General features: G+C 42.1%; 1 protein-coding gene across 1 annotated transcript; it reads right to left on the bottom strand.

Moving 5' to 3' along the window:
• Positions 1-261: 261 nt before the first annotated feature.
• LOC104160517 (ena/VASP-like protein) lies at positions 262-8,183 on the bottom strand (the record flags this gene model as incomplete). Its single annotated transcript, XM_009698650.1, has 2 exons — positions 262-439; positions 8,015-8,183. Coding segments are annotated over 2 exons (347 nt in total), but the record flags the coding sequence as incomplete, so codon positions are not given.
• Positions 8,184-18,410: the final 10,227 nt, after the last annotated feature.

Here is an 18,410-nt window from a genome sequence, read left to right as displayed (position 1 = left end):
CCTGCCTGCTGAGGCATTCCCAAATAACCACTGATTTCCTACGGTGAGTCAAAAATGAGAAGGAAGGCGAATAAACCTGAAAACACATACAATTTATACCACAGCAAATGCTGATCTAAAGGCTGCCTACTAGAGACCAACTTTTTTTATTATAACATGTTTTATAATGGCATACTATCCAATAAAACTTCACTAGGTGATTGATAACAAGCATTGTAAAATGTCACAGATTAATAAAGGGCATAGTGGCTGCTAATTTACCTCCATCCTGTGAGTTCATGATATTCAGAGCAAACAGCATGGCGTTGGAGAACGTGGTAGCCTCTTCTTTGCTTGCAAAATTCAAGCCATAGACCTGCCGTGCGTCGCGCCATTGATGAAAGGTAGGTGTTGCTTGATTGTACTTCAGTCCTTTCACAATCGAGTAATTAATCACTACCTGTGATTTGAAAGAGAGGAGTGAAGATGAAAAATAGTTCTCTTTTCAGTAGGACAAACCCCAGCCCTTTGGTAAAAGTTAATTAAATTGGTGGATGCAATTCATATGGCAGTTCCTACATGGCTGTATGGTAAGGCAGCGTGTATTTCAGTGACAGAAGACCCACATCTGGCAGTGAGATTTACAACAGTTCAATTCAGCCTCAGGGACTTGCAAGCTACTTTTGCAAAATCTATTACCTGCTTGTGTTTCCTACAGCACCTATGCAGGATACAGCTGTGCGGATACTGCAGACAGATGTCGGGAGCTAGTGCAAGCAGCTGTTGCCATCTTTTAGGGGAAGATCATGCACAATTGTCAGAAAAAGAGCCAGACAGAGCTCTTGACACTAACCCTGCCCTACAGCAGATAAATGTGACACAATGCACTGGCTCTGCTTTTCTCCCCCCATGCGCCTGATCACCACTAGCTTCTTATGTTGAGAGAATTTTTTCTCTAGAATCAGATGGGCAATGATAAAACCAGACAACCAAGTATTTCCTCTCCCACTTCCTCCCTTGCTGTACATGCCATAATTTCCAGGTTAGGGTGATTGCAGCAGAAGGGTCTTTCTGTATGTTTGGATTTAATCTGCTAAATACAATGCCCTGTTTATCCTTGGGCAGGTCACGTGGGACACCCAGCTACACAGTACACCTGGGATCCGACCAGAAACCTCCAACGCTAAAAGTGTAAGCTGCTCTAGCTGAAGGCAGAGAGGCAGGAGTGTCCGCTGCACCCCTAATAAGCCAGAAGGACTCATGGCAGAGACAGTACCCCCGAGATACCTATCTGTGGACTGACAATGGCACCCTGCTGTGATGTAAATTTAAGAAACAAATGCTGACAGAAGAGATCATAATTATCCTCCTAAACAGGCACAGTGCAGTCAAAAATAGAGAAGGCGTAGAAAATGGAGGCTCCCTCTTCATCAGCCCACACAGGCTGGGGGCAGAAGGGAACCAGGGGCAGAGAAACTTAAAATTATGAGCAGGGAAAGCCTGAAGTTCATTATTCAAACAGGGCAAATCTGGTTTTAAATATTCAAGATTGTCTCTACAAATGGAGTTCTTTTGGCTGGAGTTTTATCAAGAGCCAGAACAATCCCACAATTTCTAGTCCTCATTGAAAGCTAATCAATGGAAATTCTCCATCAACTAGTTTGCATGGCTCATCTGTAAACTAGGCAGGCTGGACACTGGCATACAGGAGTAGGAAGAGGGACCTTGGTGCGAGCTCACTCTTCGCACGAGTCTTACCATCCTGGACTTGGGAAGATTGGAGCAACAGAAGATAAGGGAACAGAGAGCCAGTACAAATAAATGCTGTACACAGTATTTATCATTACAGGTGGATCCCACACACCAGAAAACCTAACACATCTTTTTCACAGTCAGATCAACCAGTACTTTGGAAAGTTTTCCATTAGTACTATTACTGCATCTGAAAAACTCCAATATATTTAATTAGATTAACAATATTTTTGCTAGATGACTGACAATTCTTCTCAATTATAAAAGCAAAGTTTTGAAACTAATTTCAAAGCTGAATGACTCCTAGGTCTGAGTTTTGACTTTTCAGTGGATTGTCAATTTAAATTAGCAGAAAAACAGTGGATGAGCACCTAATACATAAGGAGCAAATTGTTTTTCACACATTCCTATTTTTGAAGGATGACATTGTCTCATTCATATAGACAACAGAAGTCTGATAACTATACTAATATATAAAAAATTATGGAAACCAGCAAAGAAGCAACTACACCAGTAGATAATTACAGATATACTCTATTTCTATAATGCATTCACTTACCTGAGCGAGCATTAAACAGTGACATATAGCAGATAGTCTTTCAATACTTGGTCTAGCTTTACACATAAATTATCCTGATGGTTTTTGAACATCCAGTGTCTGATCCTACTGTTGCTCTCAAATCAATATCATTATTAAGTTTCCATGTAAATGCACTGGGCAGCAATCAGACCTACACTGCTTTTTTTGTCACATTTCACTGAGCAATTCCTGACCTGTGATCCAAAGGGAGATGCAAGGCAGCTTACATTTGGTATGCAGGCTCCAAAGAGTTAGTCCCCTGAAAATGGGAACCGCATCACCAGAATGTTGTGTGGGAAGCCACCCACATCAACCAGAACAAAGTAGAAACCACGTCATTCCCGTCACAGCAAAGCCATGAATTCACTCATATAGTTGACAGCCTAGATAGCCCTTTTCTTTTGAAAAATGGCGACATCATCCCCATTCTACCGCTGAGCATTGAGAGAGCCTGTAGCTATATTTCTCACACTCAAGGAGTCTCTGGAGCCATCAAGTAGACTCATGCCTGGATTACTAACCCAACAGTTTTAACATGTACCAATTTTTAAGTCTTCCAACTATTTCCAAGTAGCTTAACCAAGGGAAGGCACAGCCAGGATCTTCAAGGAAATGTTTAGAAAGACTACAAGCTTCTACCAGGCTTCGAAAAGTGAGTCATTTCTAACCTACTAAAAGAATCTTCTGTTTCCAAGGACAGCACTATCAAAGTCCAAAGAGAACCAGAGGGTATAGTGCAGTTGTATAATGAAACTCAGAAATTGTAAAAACTTATGCCAAAAATTGTTTAATAGAAGTCAGGTAAACTGTTCAAAATTTGCTTTCCCAGACATTGAGACAAGGAAGTCAGAGATCTGCTCTGTTCTGAGGGTTTGATCCCTTCACTCGAATAAAGACAGAATTTGAATGTTGACCTTCAGTAATCATCAGGATGCCTACACATGTAATACCTTGTCTTCAAACGCAAAACAGAGAGTTTAAAACTGGAAATGAAACATAAAATAGCCAGAGTTTCATTTTGTCTTCTTTGGTTAATGTTTCTAGACAACAGAAAAAAGAGGAGGGGTTCTCCTGCTGTTTTTAAGAAGGAGTGCACAAAGGTATCTTGTACAGATGGTGTGGAGACTCTGCAAGGCCCATGATGATAACTAAGTGCTTCAGAGCATTAATTAAAATAAAGAAGGTCTCCCTGTTTGGAGCACAGGGGGGTTTTTTACAGGTGTTTCTAAGGGATCTTTACTCTAAAGTTTTTATGTCAGTAAGAGCATCTGGCATGCTGAGCAGACCAACAGTTCATCTTTTAAATCTTCAGTTGTAGTCTATAATAGTTGAATTGGAGAAACTTACTGGAAATCTTGCAGAAATAAGTAATGGATTTGTCCACAACAAACAGTTCTTCCTATAATTCTTCACCCAGAGTTTGTCTTAAAAGCTGAAACATGACATTTTATGTGCCTATCTTTTTCTTTTCCAACTCCTTTTAGTATTTTCTATCTTGAAACAAAGTAGTCTGGTTACTGATATAAACGTCTGTGTTGTTCTGAACCTGGTTAAATTCTGGATTTCAATGACCTAATATGGCAAGGAGTTTCACAGACCAGCTGTGCATAGTATTAATATGATGTTGACACCTTTCATTGTTCCCATCACTATAATGCTAAAAAAAGATTTGCTTCACTTCTACTCAGTACTCTCCTTCACCCTTTCATCTCCGTTTCAAGTGTAGGCTCTCTGAGGCAGCCAGGGAATTTTGGGATCTGTTAAAAAGCTCAAACTCAAGAAGCCTTTCTCTTTGACTGCAGTCTGTAGGCTGCTGAGTTCTAAGTTGTCAGCAGCGATGATGGTGGTGGTTGACAGGACTCGCAAGAATGGGGCTAGAAGGGACCGAGTGGGCCTCAGGACCACATCTGAGGTGTAACCACAACCAAGATCACGGGAAGAGCTCCCACACAAGTCTTACCACCCTTACTCTTGCTTATTGAACCAGAACAAGACATTTGCTTGTTTCTCCAGAGTATGAAATGTTTCAGAATTTTGCCATCAGCTTGGGGCCTGCTGCGCTGCCAGCACTCAGACTCCTCTCATGCGGAGCAGACACACGGTTACCAAAACAGGGAGGATTTGGCGTAGCAGTTAAAAACTGCTACAGTTGAGGCCAGATTCTTTATTTCTATAAGCAGGCCCAAACCCAACCAACTTCTAGTAAGTTACAGAGGTGATTAATTGGTTCTTTATTTTTCAAAAAATGTGGTTTAGTTTGTATCTCAAGAATGCTGTCCCCGTTTCACTTTTGGCTTAGGCTCAAATGTCAAATGTCCCACCTGCCCCAAGGCCCTGTTTTCGCATTCCCTTCTTAGCCACACCAATACACCAAACCCTCAGGAGATATGATTCATTTTTGACTTGCACCCTCCTCCCCGCCTGTTTGCTCAGCACATCTCTTTCGGTGATGAGATCATGCTGAGCTGAAATCACTTCAGGTAAACTCATAATTTTAAACCCTGAGTTGATCAGGTCTCCAAACTGGGGAGCTACTGCTTGTCAGCTGAGCCATAAACATAGATGACTTGTATGTTTTCAGCTTTGTGAACTTCTTGCATGGTGACTGAAGCATGGTGAATGAAGTGTGTTACACTTTGCCTTTACAACAGGCTAGGTTACAACAACAGCTGGCAAGTCGGAACACCGGGCTAAAACATTTGCTTCCGACTGTTGGGCTGCAAGAAAATGGAGGCTGCAAGGAAACATTAAAGCTCATGACATCAAGCAGTCGTAATACTGATCTGGCCTTAGCTTCGAACCAGTTCTGGCCTCTGTGGACACTTCAAAGGTTCAAAAGTCTACTTCTGGCTGTCTGAAGATTACTGCTCTTGCCAGCATGAAGTCTATGCAAATGTGCATGGCCGTGCAGAGCAGAAAGGGGAATTCATGTAGCACTGGTCTGTAACTTAGCACTGCTGCTGCACACAAGCACGCGTTGAGTACATCACCCAGACACACAAGCAGAACAAGAGGTCAGGTGACCACTTCCCCGTGGTGAGAATGATGCTCAAGTTCTGCCACTCTCAAAACCATATTTCTTTGCGGTGAACTTTTTAGACACCACCAGTGAGAGAAGCAAATGAACACAGATAAGGTAAGCAGAATGAGAACCCAGTATCATAAACTCTTAACACATGCACCAAAAAAGGGCTAGAAAACAGAAAGGCAGTTAGACAAAGACAACAAAAGGAGTTTACAGAAGAAGATACGAAGGGAAAAAAAAGAGGATGAAAATTAAAGAGAGAGATTATTAGAGGTGTAATATAAACCAACAAAAATTAAAACTGAAACATTAAAAGCAGGCAGGGGTGAAGTCATGAAGATTACTCTAGTCTGCGCCTTGCCAAACAGTATGTAATAAAATTTAAAATTGTTCCTCTGTAGTATTGTTGTGTTACATATTTTAAACTAGTTTCTCAACTCCTGGAAACCTGTGTAGCTTCACTAGCTTCATTATATGCCAAATCACATATTAGCTGAAGACTGGTGCTTTTCAGAAAAATACGGTTTTCCTGGTAAAGCAACAGCTTTTATTAAACCCTCACTTTCAGTGTGATTTAGCACAACCTGAGAGCAAGCATGAAATGGCTTGTACAGAGCATTATTTTAACTGAAATTAATTTTTGTTCTCATTAAATGCAAATACTTAGCAAGCTTAGCAAGCTTATAATTCCATGTGAGACTTGTATAAAATATATTAAATTCTGAATCTTGAGACTTTCAGAATGTTCCTTTTAATACTACTATGCTACGCTGTCTTGAATTACTTTATTCATAATACTGGACTTTTGTAATCATATTTAAGGTGAATACTTTCTTTTTGATAGTTTTAAGTGACTAAGGTAACCTGTACTTTTTTGTTTGTTTGAGGGATGATTTTTTGTCTTTAAACTCTTGAAAAAAAATGTTCTTCTATCTTTTTCCTTCTGAGATGATTTTTAGATGGCATGAAGCCTTTTCGTAAGTACGAATATTTGCAAGCAAATAGAATGTTATAGTTAATGCAAAACATGTTTAAAGTACAGATCAAGATTTTACTTTTTAATATATTGTGTTCTTTAAATTGTATACTCTGATTAAGACAGACCTTTGGTACATAGTCTCCCTTACACATATACATAGACTTTATGACTTTTGCTTGTTTTACATCAGTTATTCAGACTAGTCTTAGATTGTACTCACATGGAAATCATTTACATTCACCTGCTGGCTATGTAAAATAAACAGCTAGCATGGCCTGTTTCAAAGCAGTATTGGCTTTCACAACTGACTAAGAAGCCACTGTATTTCATTTATTTTTGAAAATATTTTCTACTTTTGAAATAATACATTAATATGTTGCCTTTGCTCTACTGAGAATGATAAAAGCAGTGGCAAAAGATATGACAGATGTTTCAAAAGTGCACTGCAAGGAGCTGAAAACCAATGTGCTCAAAACCCCCACCTATTTCTATTCTGCTTTTCCTTTTTTAAAAATGATGACTGCGTATCTGGACAGTGTAGCAAAGTCATTAACACTCCCAGTAAGCATGATTAACTTTTCCAGTTGGCCCAAGCATCATAACAGCTGACAGCCGAGGGACATTATCTGTATTTCCATGGGCAGATCAGTCAATTCAACATTTGCGGCAGCCAAGAGGTTGTGGTACCCCAGCTCCTGCTCTCTGGCTTGGCTCGGCTTGGCTTGCCTTGCCTTGCCCTGCCCCTGCCCATTTCACACTTGTGGCGGTGCTCATCTCACCTTCCCAGGAGGTAATGCCAGTCTCTGAACCAACAGGGAATCAATTGCCCACTTTTTTCTGATTCTTCTGCCAGGTTGAGGGCTCAGGGTGAGTGCGAGAGGTGGGCAGTGCGGGCAGGCTAGGCTGCCACCGCCGTGCCAGCATCATACCAACACACAGAGGGAGTCCCCGACTCTGAAATTTCTGCTCTAAAATGCAAATGGCACTATGGCACTGTTACTCCACCCAAGTAAATTTTTGTAATTTAAGGTCTAAACGTGACATTTGGTTACAGAGGTTCTGCACTGCCCCACGCATCTGCGAGCCAAGCTGTCTGGAGCCACGCCGTGGCAGCCCCCGGCTGAGCACCGTGCTTTGGTGGCCAAGGGGGGTCTGATCCCAGTTCTGATAATCTAAATCCCATATAACTCCTTTAATACCCAAGGAGGTCCTGCAGACTTAGGCTGCGGTAAATCAGATCACAGTGTGCACCTAGGATTTTAAAATGCATTACGAGGAACTAATTACTTATCACAGTAATGTAACAATCTCACTTTGTGAGATGGCAGTGCAGAAGGATTAATTATTATTTTTTTTTTTATCTAGTACTAAAAACGAGCAAAAAGTAAGTTAGGGGGAGCTGAGAGCAAAACCTGCAGAGTGAAATAAGACTCATTTCACAAGCAAAAATGGAGGGAGGGAAAAATAACATTAAAATCTCTCTGGCATCTACCAAAAGTTCTGTTTGCAAATAAGCAGTAATAAATTATGATACATTATGTGTGCAAAAATTTACACAAAATCTGAATGACTGGGGTAAACAGACTTGTAGGCACCTTGCAGGGAGCAGGAAATGTTGCTAGACTGCATTAAGTGTAGAACCGACAGTATCAAACGAGATCAAAGGTTAATTTACAGGAAACTCAATACAGTTACTCACTTGTTGATCTTGCAGTTTAACTCCAACTACCCTGAAGGTGTTAGTGGCCGTGTTGTGGTATATGTTGATTCTGCTGAATCCCTGCTGTCCAGGTTTGATTGGCACCCATTTCTTACTAGTATCGTCATAGACCATAACTGAAGCCCGGGCTTGGCAAATACTCTGTTCACTGGAGAGCAAAAAGAACAAAATCAAGAAAAAAAACCAGTGAATTTGCTGTGTACTACCAAAAAAATCTAAAGGAAAAGAAACCAACAGAAATGACCACAACTACTTACAACATGTGTTTTATAAAAGATCTGCTAATCCTTTGAACACAATCTCTCTGTTAAATTAAAGCTGACATGCATGTGTTCATAGACTTAAAAAAGTCCAGTATGCTGCTGTTTTGAAATGATAATCTATTTTATGTAAAAATATTAGGCCCTGAGGAATAACCTGTATCACATAAATGTAACAGTATGAATGCGCCATTTATTTTATGTACCTATTGGCAAGTGAAGCCTTTCATATTTGCATGAAAACTTACCGATATTTTACAGCTTACTGACAAAATAAACTGACATCCACAGCTGAGTTGTTACACATTTAAAAGTGGAAGCAAGCAGACCTTGAACCAAAAGCCATGTTGGGTAAACTGAAGAAATCAATTACGTTAATCCATCTGATGCCTAATACCCAGACTGGCTGATGCAAGTCTGAGAATACATGGTGCAAAACACACAGGAACTCTTTTTTCCTTCATCCTAGTAGCAAAGAAAGTGGGAAAGGGGAATCCACGGATGTCTGCATTCTGTGTTAAAGTACAAAGCCATTATTTTGTACAGCATTAATAACTATTTTTCTTCTGTAGATTCACAGAAATTCATCAGTTCTTTACCTCTTGCTTGCATATTTGTGACTAATATACATATACTAGATTTGTGCTGAAACACACCCTTCATGTGGAAGAAATGCCACTGGCAAATACTGTTCAGATGACATGTCAGCATTTCAATTCCTGCTCTCCTGACTTCCCAGTCACTTTTCTTATACCAGAGAAAATAAGAGTTCCTTACACAAAGAAAAAAATGAATCCTCCAAATTTTGGAGATTTGAGATCTTCAAATGTAACAGGGATTTTCAACAAGCAAATAGTGCATTTTAGGCCTAAATAAAACTGTTAGGTTTTATGTCCTGCAAAAATCTTAAGTTCATGACCGTCCTAATAACTTTAGACCTACATAAATTCATATACACCTGCCTTCCTTAGCCCAAGTTGTACTAAATAATTTTCGGCAATGCAATATGAAATAGTAATGTGCTTTGCACACAAATCCTTTTTTTTACCCTCTTGCATGTACTTCTTTGCTTTGGTTTTGCCTCAACACACAAACAAATAAATGAGAAGCATTTGGGTGGTGATAAACCCTATCACTGCACTGCCACCATGCCAAATTACACCACTTGTAAATTATACCAACTGCTGCAAACCCAAACCCACCTGACCCCATCACTGTCATCATCTTAATGAAAGGGAGCACATTACTATAAGTATTAAGAGGATCTGGGTAGATTACAGCAGCAATTTTCAATCTTTTCTGATTTGTGCATCTCAAAAAGATTTCCAAGGCAGATGCATCCACCACCGTACACTAAAGCCTACTGACTCTGGTTTGTTTTATCAGTCACTTCGCATAGCCTCCAGGCAACCCACGGTCCTCCTCCAGGCTGTGGGTAGGAGCCTGGAAACTTCACAGTGTTTACTGAGGGAGTAATGATGCTGGCAGACATCTCCATAAAAAAGGTAAGAAAATTCAGAATAAATCGTATTTTTATTCGGTAGCATGGAAACAGATAGATTCTGTTACTGGAGCAATATATTCAGATCAGAAAGACTAAATATTATTTTATTTATATTCATCAGAATTTATAAATTCAAGCTCATCCACCAGTTGCTGTCACTTTGTTATGTGAGATACCTGGAGAACAGCTGCGCCTTTGCTGATATACTTACCCAGCAAATACCTCTCCCTCCCTTTTTTTAAGGTAAGCTAATGTCTCATGGCAGCTTCTCTACATCTGACACTAGCACCTGAGGGATCTGAGCTCACTCCAGCCTGCCTAATCCTCCAACTGGTGCAAGAGCCGCAGACCATCAGCAGCAGCAGCATTGCCTGCATCCCTCCACACCTGCTCAGGGACACTCAGTCTGCCTCAGATTCACAGGTGAGGAGGATGGGAGTGAAATGCACAAGCAAAAAGGCAAGTACACCGGATTAGCTTTGCCATGTGGAAGTGGAATGGCTAAAAATAATCTCCAGTGTGGCCTTGTGACTGAATGGCGCCCACCTGCCTGTGCTACCGGGTGTCTCGTGCCACCTCCAGCTCCAGAGCTGGGGAGACCATCACCTGCCTGGGGTCACGGCGACGCCCTGCCCAGCGAGCCTGCAGGCTCCCAGACAACAAGTTCCCCGGGAGAGTCACATTCAGCCAGCATGACTCCAGGTCCTTCTCCTCAAGCCTTGCTGGTCACTACAAGCCTCGCTGTACTAAAGTAAGCAAGAGCACATCACTGGTTTCATGAGAGCAAGCCTGAGACCCAATGTTGTCTCCATTTCAGATGAATTTTTGAACCTGCAGTTACCATGGGGTCCTTAATTAATCAGAATTAATTAAGTTATCCTTACTTACAACAAAGAGAACGCACCAAACCATACAGACATGAGGGCCTTACTGTGGTAATGGCATATCCAGATTCCAGTAGACAGAGCAACTTTGCCTTAAGACTTTGCTGCAGCTAAAAACTGTAGCAAAGAACCCCTCTACAACCCCATGATTGAAATATGGATATAGACCCCAGGAGTAATATTTAATGCATGATAACCAATTGTTACTGTAACATAAAGCAACACACCAGGCTCAATCCCCACTCTCCCTGCAGTCAATGGAAGTTTTTTATCATTCATTTAAATGGAAACAGGATTAAGCCTGTTATCTGGCCTCCAGTGAAATAACAGGAACATAAAACAAGTACAGCACAGGGGAATCCTTTCCTGCAAAGCATTTCATCAATCTTTCAAAACCTAAAATGCCCCCAGGGACCCATTGCTAGCTTGCTGTCTCACCCTAAGTGGAGGTGTAACTCTTTAGACATAAAGACTCTTTACTCATCCTACCCACAAAAAGCACAACTGTCCCACTGCCGCTTTAAGGGGCTTCCCTGAAAACAGCCCAGAAAATGTTCTTCTTACAAAGGTCAGTGAGAATCTACTACCCTCTGTGGAGTCCATTATTTTAAACACAAATCAAGCAACAGTGGTTTCATGAAACTCCAGCAAAGTCTTCTGTTATTTTTGTGACTGTACACCATTGATACCTATGTCAATTACACACAATAGGTAATAAATATGGGGTTTAGTCACACCATTGTGCACGGTCACATTCACAGAGTTATAGAATCATAGGATGCTATGGTTGGAAGGGATCTTAAAGATCATCTAGTTCCAACCCCCCTGTCACAGGCATGGACCCCTTCCACTAGACTAGGTTGCTCCAAGCCCCATCCAACCTGGCCTTGAACATTTCCAGGGACGGGGCATTCACAGCATCTCTGGGCAACCTCTTCCAGCTCCTCACCACTCTCACAGTGAAGAATTTCTTCCTAATATCTAATCTAAATCTATCCTGTTTCAGTTCTTTTCAATCCTTCTCCATGAGAAGAGTTTGGCAGATATTAGCATTTGCACACAAAATCATGACTGTAGACTTCTAGAACTTGCCTCATCCTTGTCAAAAAAAGAGCCACAAATGAGTATGGAAAGATAACACTGGGAGTCTTAGGGAAAATACCTGTATTGTTTGTGAATTATCACATGAGACTTATTGGGGTTGCTTGACATTACCTGGCTGATTGCAAGTAATTAAATAAAAGGAAGAAACATAGAGGGGAATGAAATGACAGAAATTACTCTGGAGGTTGGGAATGGGGGAGCTATGAATTGGGGAAAAGTCCTCCTGCTTCACTCTGCTTAGCCCAGGGAGTTATCCAAATATACAAGCAAAAAGCTCAGGACGGAACCACAAAAGACCTAGCACAGAGAATAAACAGGAAAAAGAGAATAAACCATAATGTTTGGAAGCAAGTCTTTGGCTCTGAAGGGTCTCTAAGGCTTTTCTCTCTTGTCCCAGATTGAGAAAAAGACAAGAGGCCAAGTTGCACTTCTCCTTCATTGACCTGTTTTCTCTACTTACAAGGTTATCTTCTTATGAATAATACTTTTGCAGAGCGTGGTACTGAGTCACTGAACCCACCTCTGACAGCAGCCCCCTGCAGAGCAGCCATGGTACAAGGTCGTCCCAACCCTACCCTGGACCCCTTGTCCAGCACCAGCCCATCCAGAGGCCACCGCTCCAGGGGCAACGGGAGAGGTTTAAAATACTTTCAGCTAGAGCCAGGACAATGTAATACAGCTTTTGGAGGGTGACCAAATCATGGTCACAAAAGGTATAATAAATGACTGCAACTAACCAACTTCATGGTTAAACACCTAATTCTGTGGGCTCTGCTCCAGCATGCCAGCTGGACCAGGAGGCTTCCACTGTCCTTTGTATTTACAGACACAACTGCTTTCTTGGGGCAGACATTCACTTGGCATAAACTGTGAAAGCTCCCCTGACAGAAATCAAGCTATCATGCTTTGAACCTATTATGGATCTACCTTGTTTCAAGCTGCTCATGATCCTCTGACCTTCAAACAAGCCGTTTTCTGGTATTCTTAGGAAATGCAAACAGCTACTTTTACAAACATTTACCTTATTTTTTATTTCCATCTCCCATCAATTCCCCCCCTCCAACCTTTAAATGATTAATAATTAAAAATTATTTTGGACTGGTCTAATCATCCTTATTGGTGTCAGAAATGGTTCATATTACTTTGCCCCAGGCTTACCCTACCTGGGAACAAACCCTCAGCACACAGAACATGCGAGATAACTCATAAACATTTAACACGTCTCACTCTACTTGTCCACTGAGTCTGCCTACAGAAAGTCACATTTGTGTGGTTAAACCTGACATGCAAGAAATAGATGCTGATGCTGATTTAAGAAGCCGACAGAATTCTCTCAGTGTCAGCTTAAACAGCTAACGTAAATACAAAATCCTGTATTTGGAGGTGTGTGGTCTGTGCAGCACGTATCTGTGTTAACCTCAAAATTAGTAAGCTACAAATCATGGTTTTGCAGCATTTAAAGTGTACTGCAAACTCTAATGGACTAATTTGCTCAACATTTTAATTGGTTTCACTACAACAAATATAATAATGACTGGGATGCAGGGAAAGTATTTCAGTAGTAATCTTTGTAGAAACAGGTGGACATTTCTCTCTGACAACTGCATTTACAGAACAAAAAACCTGGGAGACCCTCTGAAAACAAGTCAGTCAGGTCATCTGGGCTCATATAGACCAAATCTGACATCTCAGCTCATTACAGATAAAACTTGCTGTAGTGCAGTGGCTCTCCAGTCTTCCCACCAGAGATTCACCAGCTTTGCTCATGACCCCATTTCTCCTTGGGAGCCTCATTTCTCCAACACAACATCAGTCATACTTGTGACCTCTGGGACCTCCTTTTTCAAAGTCTATTTCCCTCTGCAATCAAACTCACAGGGCAGTTGGTGTCACCATCATTCACCCTACCTCTGTCCCAGAGCACTGAAGAGCTTATATCCTCAGCAACGCAGCAAAACCTCATAGTGAAACAACAGCATCTAGCCACTTGATCACACTAAAGGACAGTAGAAACCCATAGGGACTTTACATCCAGATAGGAGCTTTTAATCCTCAGTGACATGCAGACGCCTGAATATTTTCTAGCAGACATTTAGTTTCATACGTAATATGGAGGTGCCACAATGACAATCTCTGTTTGCTTTTCTGAGTCCCATTTCCTCAGACCCCTTGAAAAACCAACCCATAGACCCAGTGGTCAGAAGTCCTCAATTTGCACTCACTCTTGGTTGCCTGCCTGTGCAGAGAGTCCTCCCCAACAGTGCTGCCCTTGCCCCAGTCAGCTTGAAGTGAAGCCCAGTTCCCAGGGCAGCTGCTATTTTTTGGTCTTCTGCTCAGCTTGCATGTACACATTGAAGACCTGCCTTTGGTGCTGGGCTTTGGCCACATTGCCAGTGGGAGATGAGCCTTTTGCACTGAGCATCTGCTGCAGGTGTCTGGCCATCACCTTTCTCCACTGTTAAACTCCAGTATCTAGACAGTTTAATATTAAATAATTACAAGAAAATAGTACAAATACAAAGCCTCCTTCATAAGCAGTTCTTAAAAAGACTGACGCTGTTAAACAAAGTCAGGACACACCTGCAAGTTAAACACATATTTTACAGAGCAGGAAATGGAAATATTGGTACCTACAGCATTAACAAGAATAAGACGAACAGTTCACCTCCACAAGGAAGAGTATTTAAGAGTTACTCTTCTTTCTGCGAGCAATGAGACATTCATTTTGAATTTTCCCTTATTACAATGGCATACCCAGTGGGAATTGCCATGTCCAGTATCTGTTGCAGACATCCATTGCAGACACTTCAGCTGGAAATCAAAACCCAGGCAGTTTATGAGGCACCTAGGTCTCACACTAAGCCAGGACTTTCGGAGATGAGTTGCTAAATTTGGGAACACGCATGCAATCCTGGCATGACCAGAGAAACTTGCATAACCTTCTGTCACCCTTCAGGGCTCTTGAGCATGGGAGAAGTGAGTAGAAATACAAAAAATAAATAAAGTATGCAAAATGACAATGCAGTGGAAGAGATGTTTCACCTGAGCCTGACTGTCAGTCCAGAACAGCTCAGTCCTCAGCACCGACAGCGAAAGTCCGCAGAGCCCTGACCTCTCGGTGTCCACCACAGCACTTAAATATCACATCTGCCAATCAGTGGGGATTTAGAGTCAGTGGAGTGGCCGCAGATTGATGCCCTTGTAAGCTGGCACATCTGCTTAGTTTATGTTGTTGAGATTTTGAAACTATGTGGTGGAGTTAATTTTAACCCATGATTGTTCTGGTCAGTTTTGCAAACTGAAGCATAAGAATTCAAATGATTCTAAGGGGAACTCCAGTCACCATTATCTCAACATCTTAAAAAAATGATTTAAGAGAACTGCTTTGCAAAGGGCACTTCACAGAGGAAGTATAGTGATTCAGAGAAGGGTGGTTGCTGCCAGGCAGCCAGACTCCCAGAGCCATGCCGTGCTCCAGGAAACTTTCCCTTCAATTTCCACCTCTTCCAACAAGGTAAGGTCACGGCTGTCTCCTAATGGAGAAACTCCACTGCTCCGTTAAAGCTTTGATTCACGCAACATTTCTTTCTGCACTGAAGTGTAGTTCACTTTCAGATTTCGCATACCACCTTGAAGATACACTTTGGGAGTTCCTAAAAATAAATAGCGAGTAAATTTTCAGAAGTTCCTAAAAATTAGTCAAGTAAATGGCCTGGGGAAACACTTATGAACCCAATTAGTCAAAAACAGTAAAAAAGCAACTTAACTAGATCGGGTTGGTATTAATATACACTATTTCCCTTCACCCTTAAATTACAGAAATAAAAACAAGAAGTAACTAATCTTGTAAAATATGCATTATGCAAAACCCAAAACTGAACTGTCAGTTGAAAATACATGACTTAGAGCTCTCACTCATGGGCCAGCCACATCCATATTTCAGGAGAACAATACCTTAAACAAAGGCTTTGAAAGATCATAATCATAACTAATAATCAGGAGAGGCAGACTCATAAGTGAATACAGGAAGTCAACATAAAGGTCTTTCATTAAAGCTGGTGCTGCTTTGCCTTGGTTTACCTTCAACCTCAGAAGAAATGCAAATAAACCTGTGGCAATTCCCCTGGAGCTGAGAGGCAGACCAGGAATGAAGGAGGCTCGATCCATCAAGTCAGCCTCTTCCTCACTGCCAGGGGATGCATATTAATGTAGCATTGCCATAAAAGCTTAATTACCATTTTATACTACTATAAATTATCCTACAAGGCTATAGCCAAAACATAGACCTTCTGCATTTATGACAATACATGCTCTCCTTCCCATTAATGCTGGTCAACAAATTCCCTGCCATCCTGCATGGTCCCCAGATACTTACGTGCCTGCCATTGAGGATGACCTGGTCAGGTAATCCTGCAGGAGTATACACGCGAATCCAGCACGTGTGCTGAAATCCAAATAGGCTATTTCACCTGATTACTGGGCAGAAGACAAATTTGGCAGGGAGACAAACCAGGAGTCTCTGTGAAGGCTTGTAACCAAAACAGGAAAGGGAAGCGCTATCGAGAGAGCAGAAGGGCAGGAAGTAACCCTGACTTGTATGGCAGGGGCGGGGAAGGGAGTTTAAAAGAAGAAATGTATTCTTTCTTACAGCTGATTTACTGAACGAAAGTCCAAACAATATAGATTAAGATTAGATGCAGCACCTTTGCCTCATTGGTGGCACAGATATTAAAAACATTTCGCTTATTTTCTCAAGGCATGGGTTCACTGTCCAAGAAAAAGAAAAAGCAAACAAACTTCAGACCCAGAAAAAAAATTGCTATTATTCATTTATGGCATGGGCATTTGCATGGTGCAGAACCAAACCCAGGGGCCTTGGTGGTACCAAGGGCCCCTGTCCCACCTTGCCGCCAACCTGGCACGCCTGCTGGCTGGCCGGGGACCAGCTCCAGCCCAAAACTTGAATTGGTGCAGCACAGTGCCCAGAATACTGCACACTGACTCTCACCTCCCATGGCAATACAGCTTTTGGATGGGAGCTGCCTTACACCTGGCTAACTTGGAGTCCAGCCAGAGCGAAAGTTTTTTTTTTTGGTTGCTCTCCAACCCTGTCATCCTACTTGGGGCATCACCATAAATACATAAACTAAGAAACACATCTTCACAGAAGAAGGTAATTAATCAAGTAGCTTATAGAAAGAGACAAGAGAAATCTCCAACATTTAAAAAATAAGACAAAATTTGCTCCAAGAGGTATGTAAGCAGTGCGTGCCCTCTGTCCATCACCAGCAGCTGGGAGAGCCCCCGTTTGGCTCAGCAGCGGGCAGACCTCCAGCCAGCTGGTACCTGAAGACTGCCAAGATGAGACTTGGTCACCTCTCCCCTGCATGCCTGCCTGCCCCATGCTAAGCCTCCCACAAATGGCAGGTGGGATTTGGCTTGAAGTAATGACTGTAGAGACCATAGCCACAAGCAGGAGATTACCTTATCTCACAGTTTCTGCTGTAGATGATGTGCCATCCACTACTGCCTTTCAGGCAGTTAGTTCTGTCTACCATCCTGTCTCTTTTTAATTGGAGGGCCTGGCAAAACTAAGCTGCCTTGACTGTGCTGTGCCCACAGGAGACTGCAAGCTTTCGCTTCCATCCTGCCATAAGCTGCCTACATATGCGTTTGTATGTGTCCATGTTCCTGTTAATGGGAAGGTTGGTTTTTCCCTGCAGTAACGCTTCCACCTCCCTTGCTATCTCTGCAGGCTCTCGTTTGCTTGCTCTACCTCTCCATTAACTGGGCATTGCCATTTGGCTATGGCAGCAAGATGGCTTATTAACACAAATTGAAAATATGCAAATTTAGGAATAACAATTGAAAATATTGCAGCAAAAAGAGTGGAGGTCTTGGAGAGCTGAACACCAAGTTAACACTTCACTGCTACCTCCCCTGGGGTGAAACTGCAGCGGTTTTGATGGGCTACCTTCTCAGAGGTGGCAGGTCCTTGAGACAGATCATCCTTCTTTTCTCACCATTCCTTGGTTTGGCAAACTTGTACACATGGATGTAAACACCCTGTGAACACTGTCTAGTCTTCCCAGCTTTGCCTCAGGGTATGGGTGCATTATGGCATGAAGAGATTAAGAGCAGAGGAAGAATTAATGTCAAGAAAACACAACAGGGAGAACTGGATGGACCCTGCCATGGTCTGGCTGAAATAGAGAAAGGTGGGGTTTTCTTCCTGTTTTCATATGAAATTATCTTCAGGATTTTTTTTTGTCAGTGTGCTCACAAGTCCTCTTAATGTGTCTACATACGTCACCTGTTATCTGTGATTACACAAACACAGCGCAAATACAAAATGCAAACAGCTGCAGAACAAACCCACTGGAGAGTCAGGGATCCCAACGGCCTCTCCCTAGCTCAGGCCATCAAGAGCCCTCCCTGCCTGATGACTTTACATCCTTTACCTTAATAGCACTTTTTCATACACATTGCTTAAGAAGATACTTCTCCCGTGGCACTACTTGAGCACCCCCATGATATGACCCCAGAAGGTGGTGCAGGATCAGCATGTGGAAGGGGGAAGGAGCGTTTGGACCTGCTTGTATGTCACTGCAGCATTTTGCGGG

This window comes from Cariama cristata, unplaced genomic scaffold (assembly GCF_000690535.1).
Source record: "Cariama cristata isolate BGI_N322 unplaced genomic scaffold, ASM69053v1 scaffold15594, whole genome shotgun sequence".
Taxonomy (NCBI): domain Eukaryota; kingdom Metazoa; phylum Chordata; class Aves; order Cariamiformes; family Cariamidae; genus Cariama; species Cariama cristata.
This window is presented reverse-complemented; position numbering and strand designations above follow the sequence as displayed.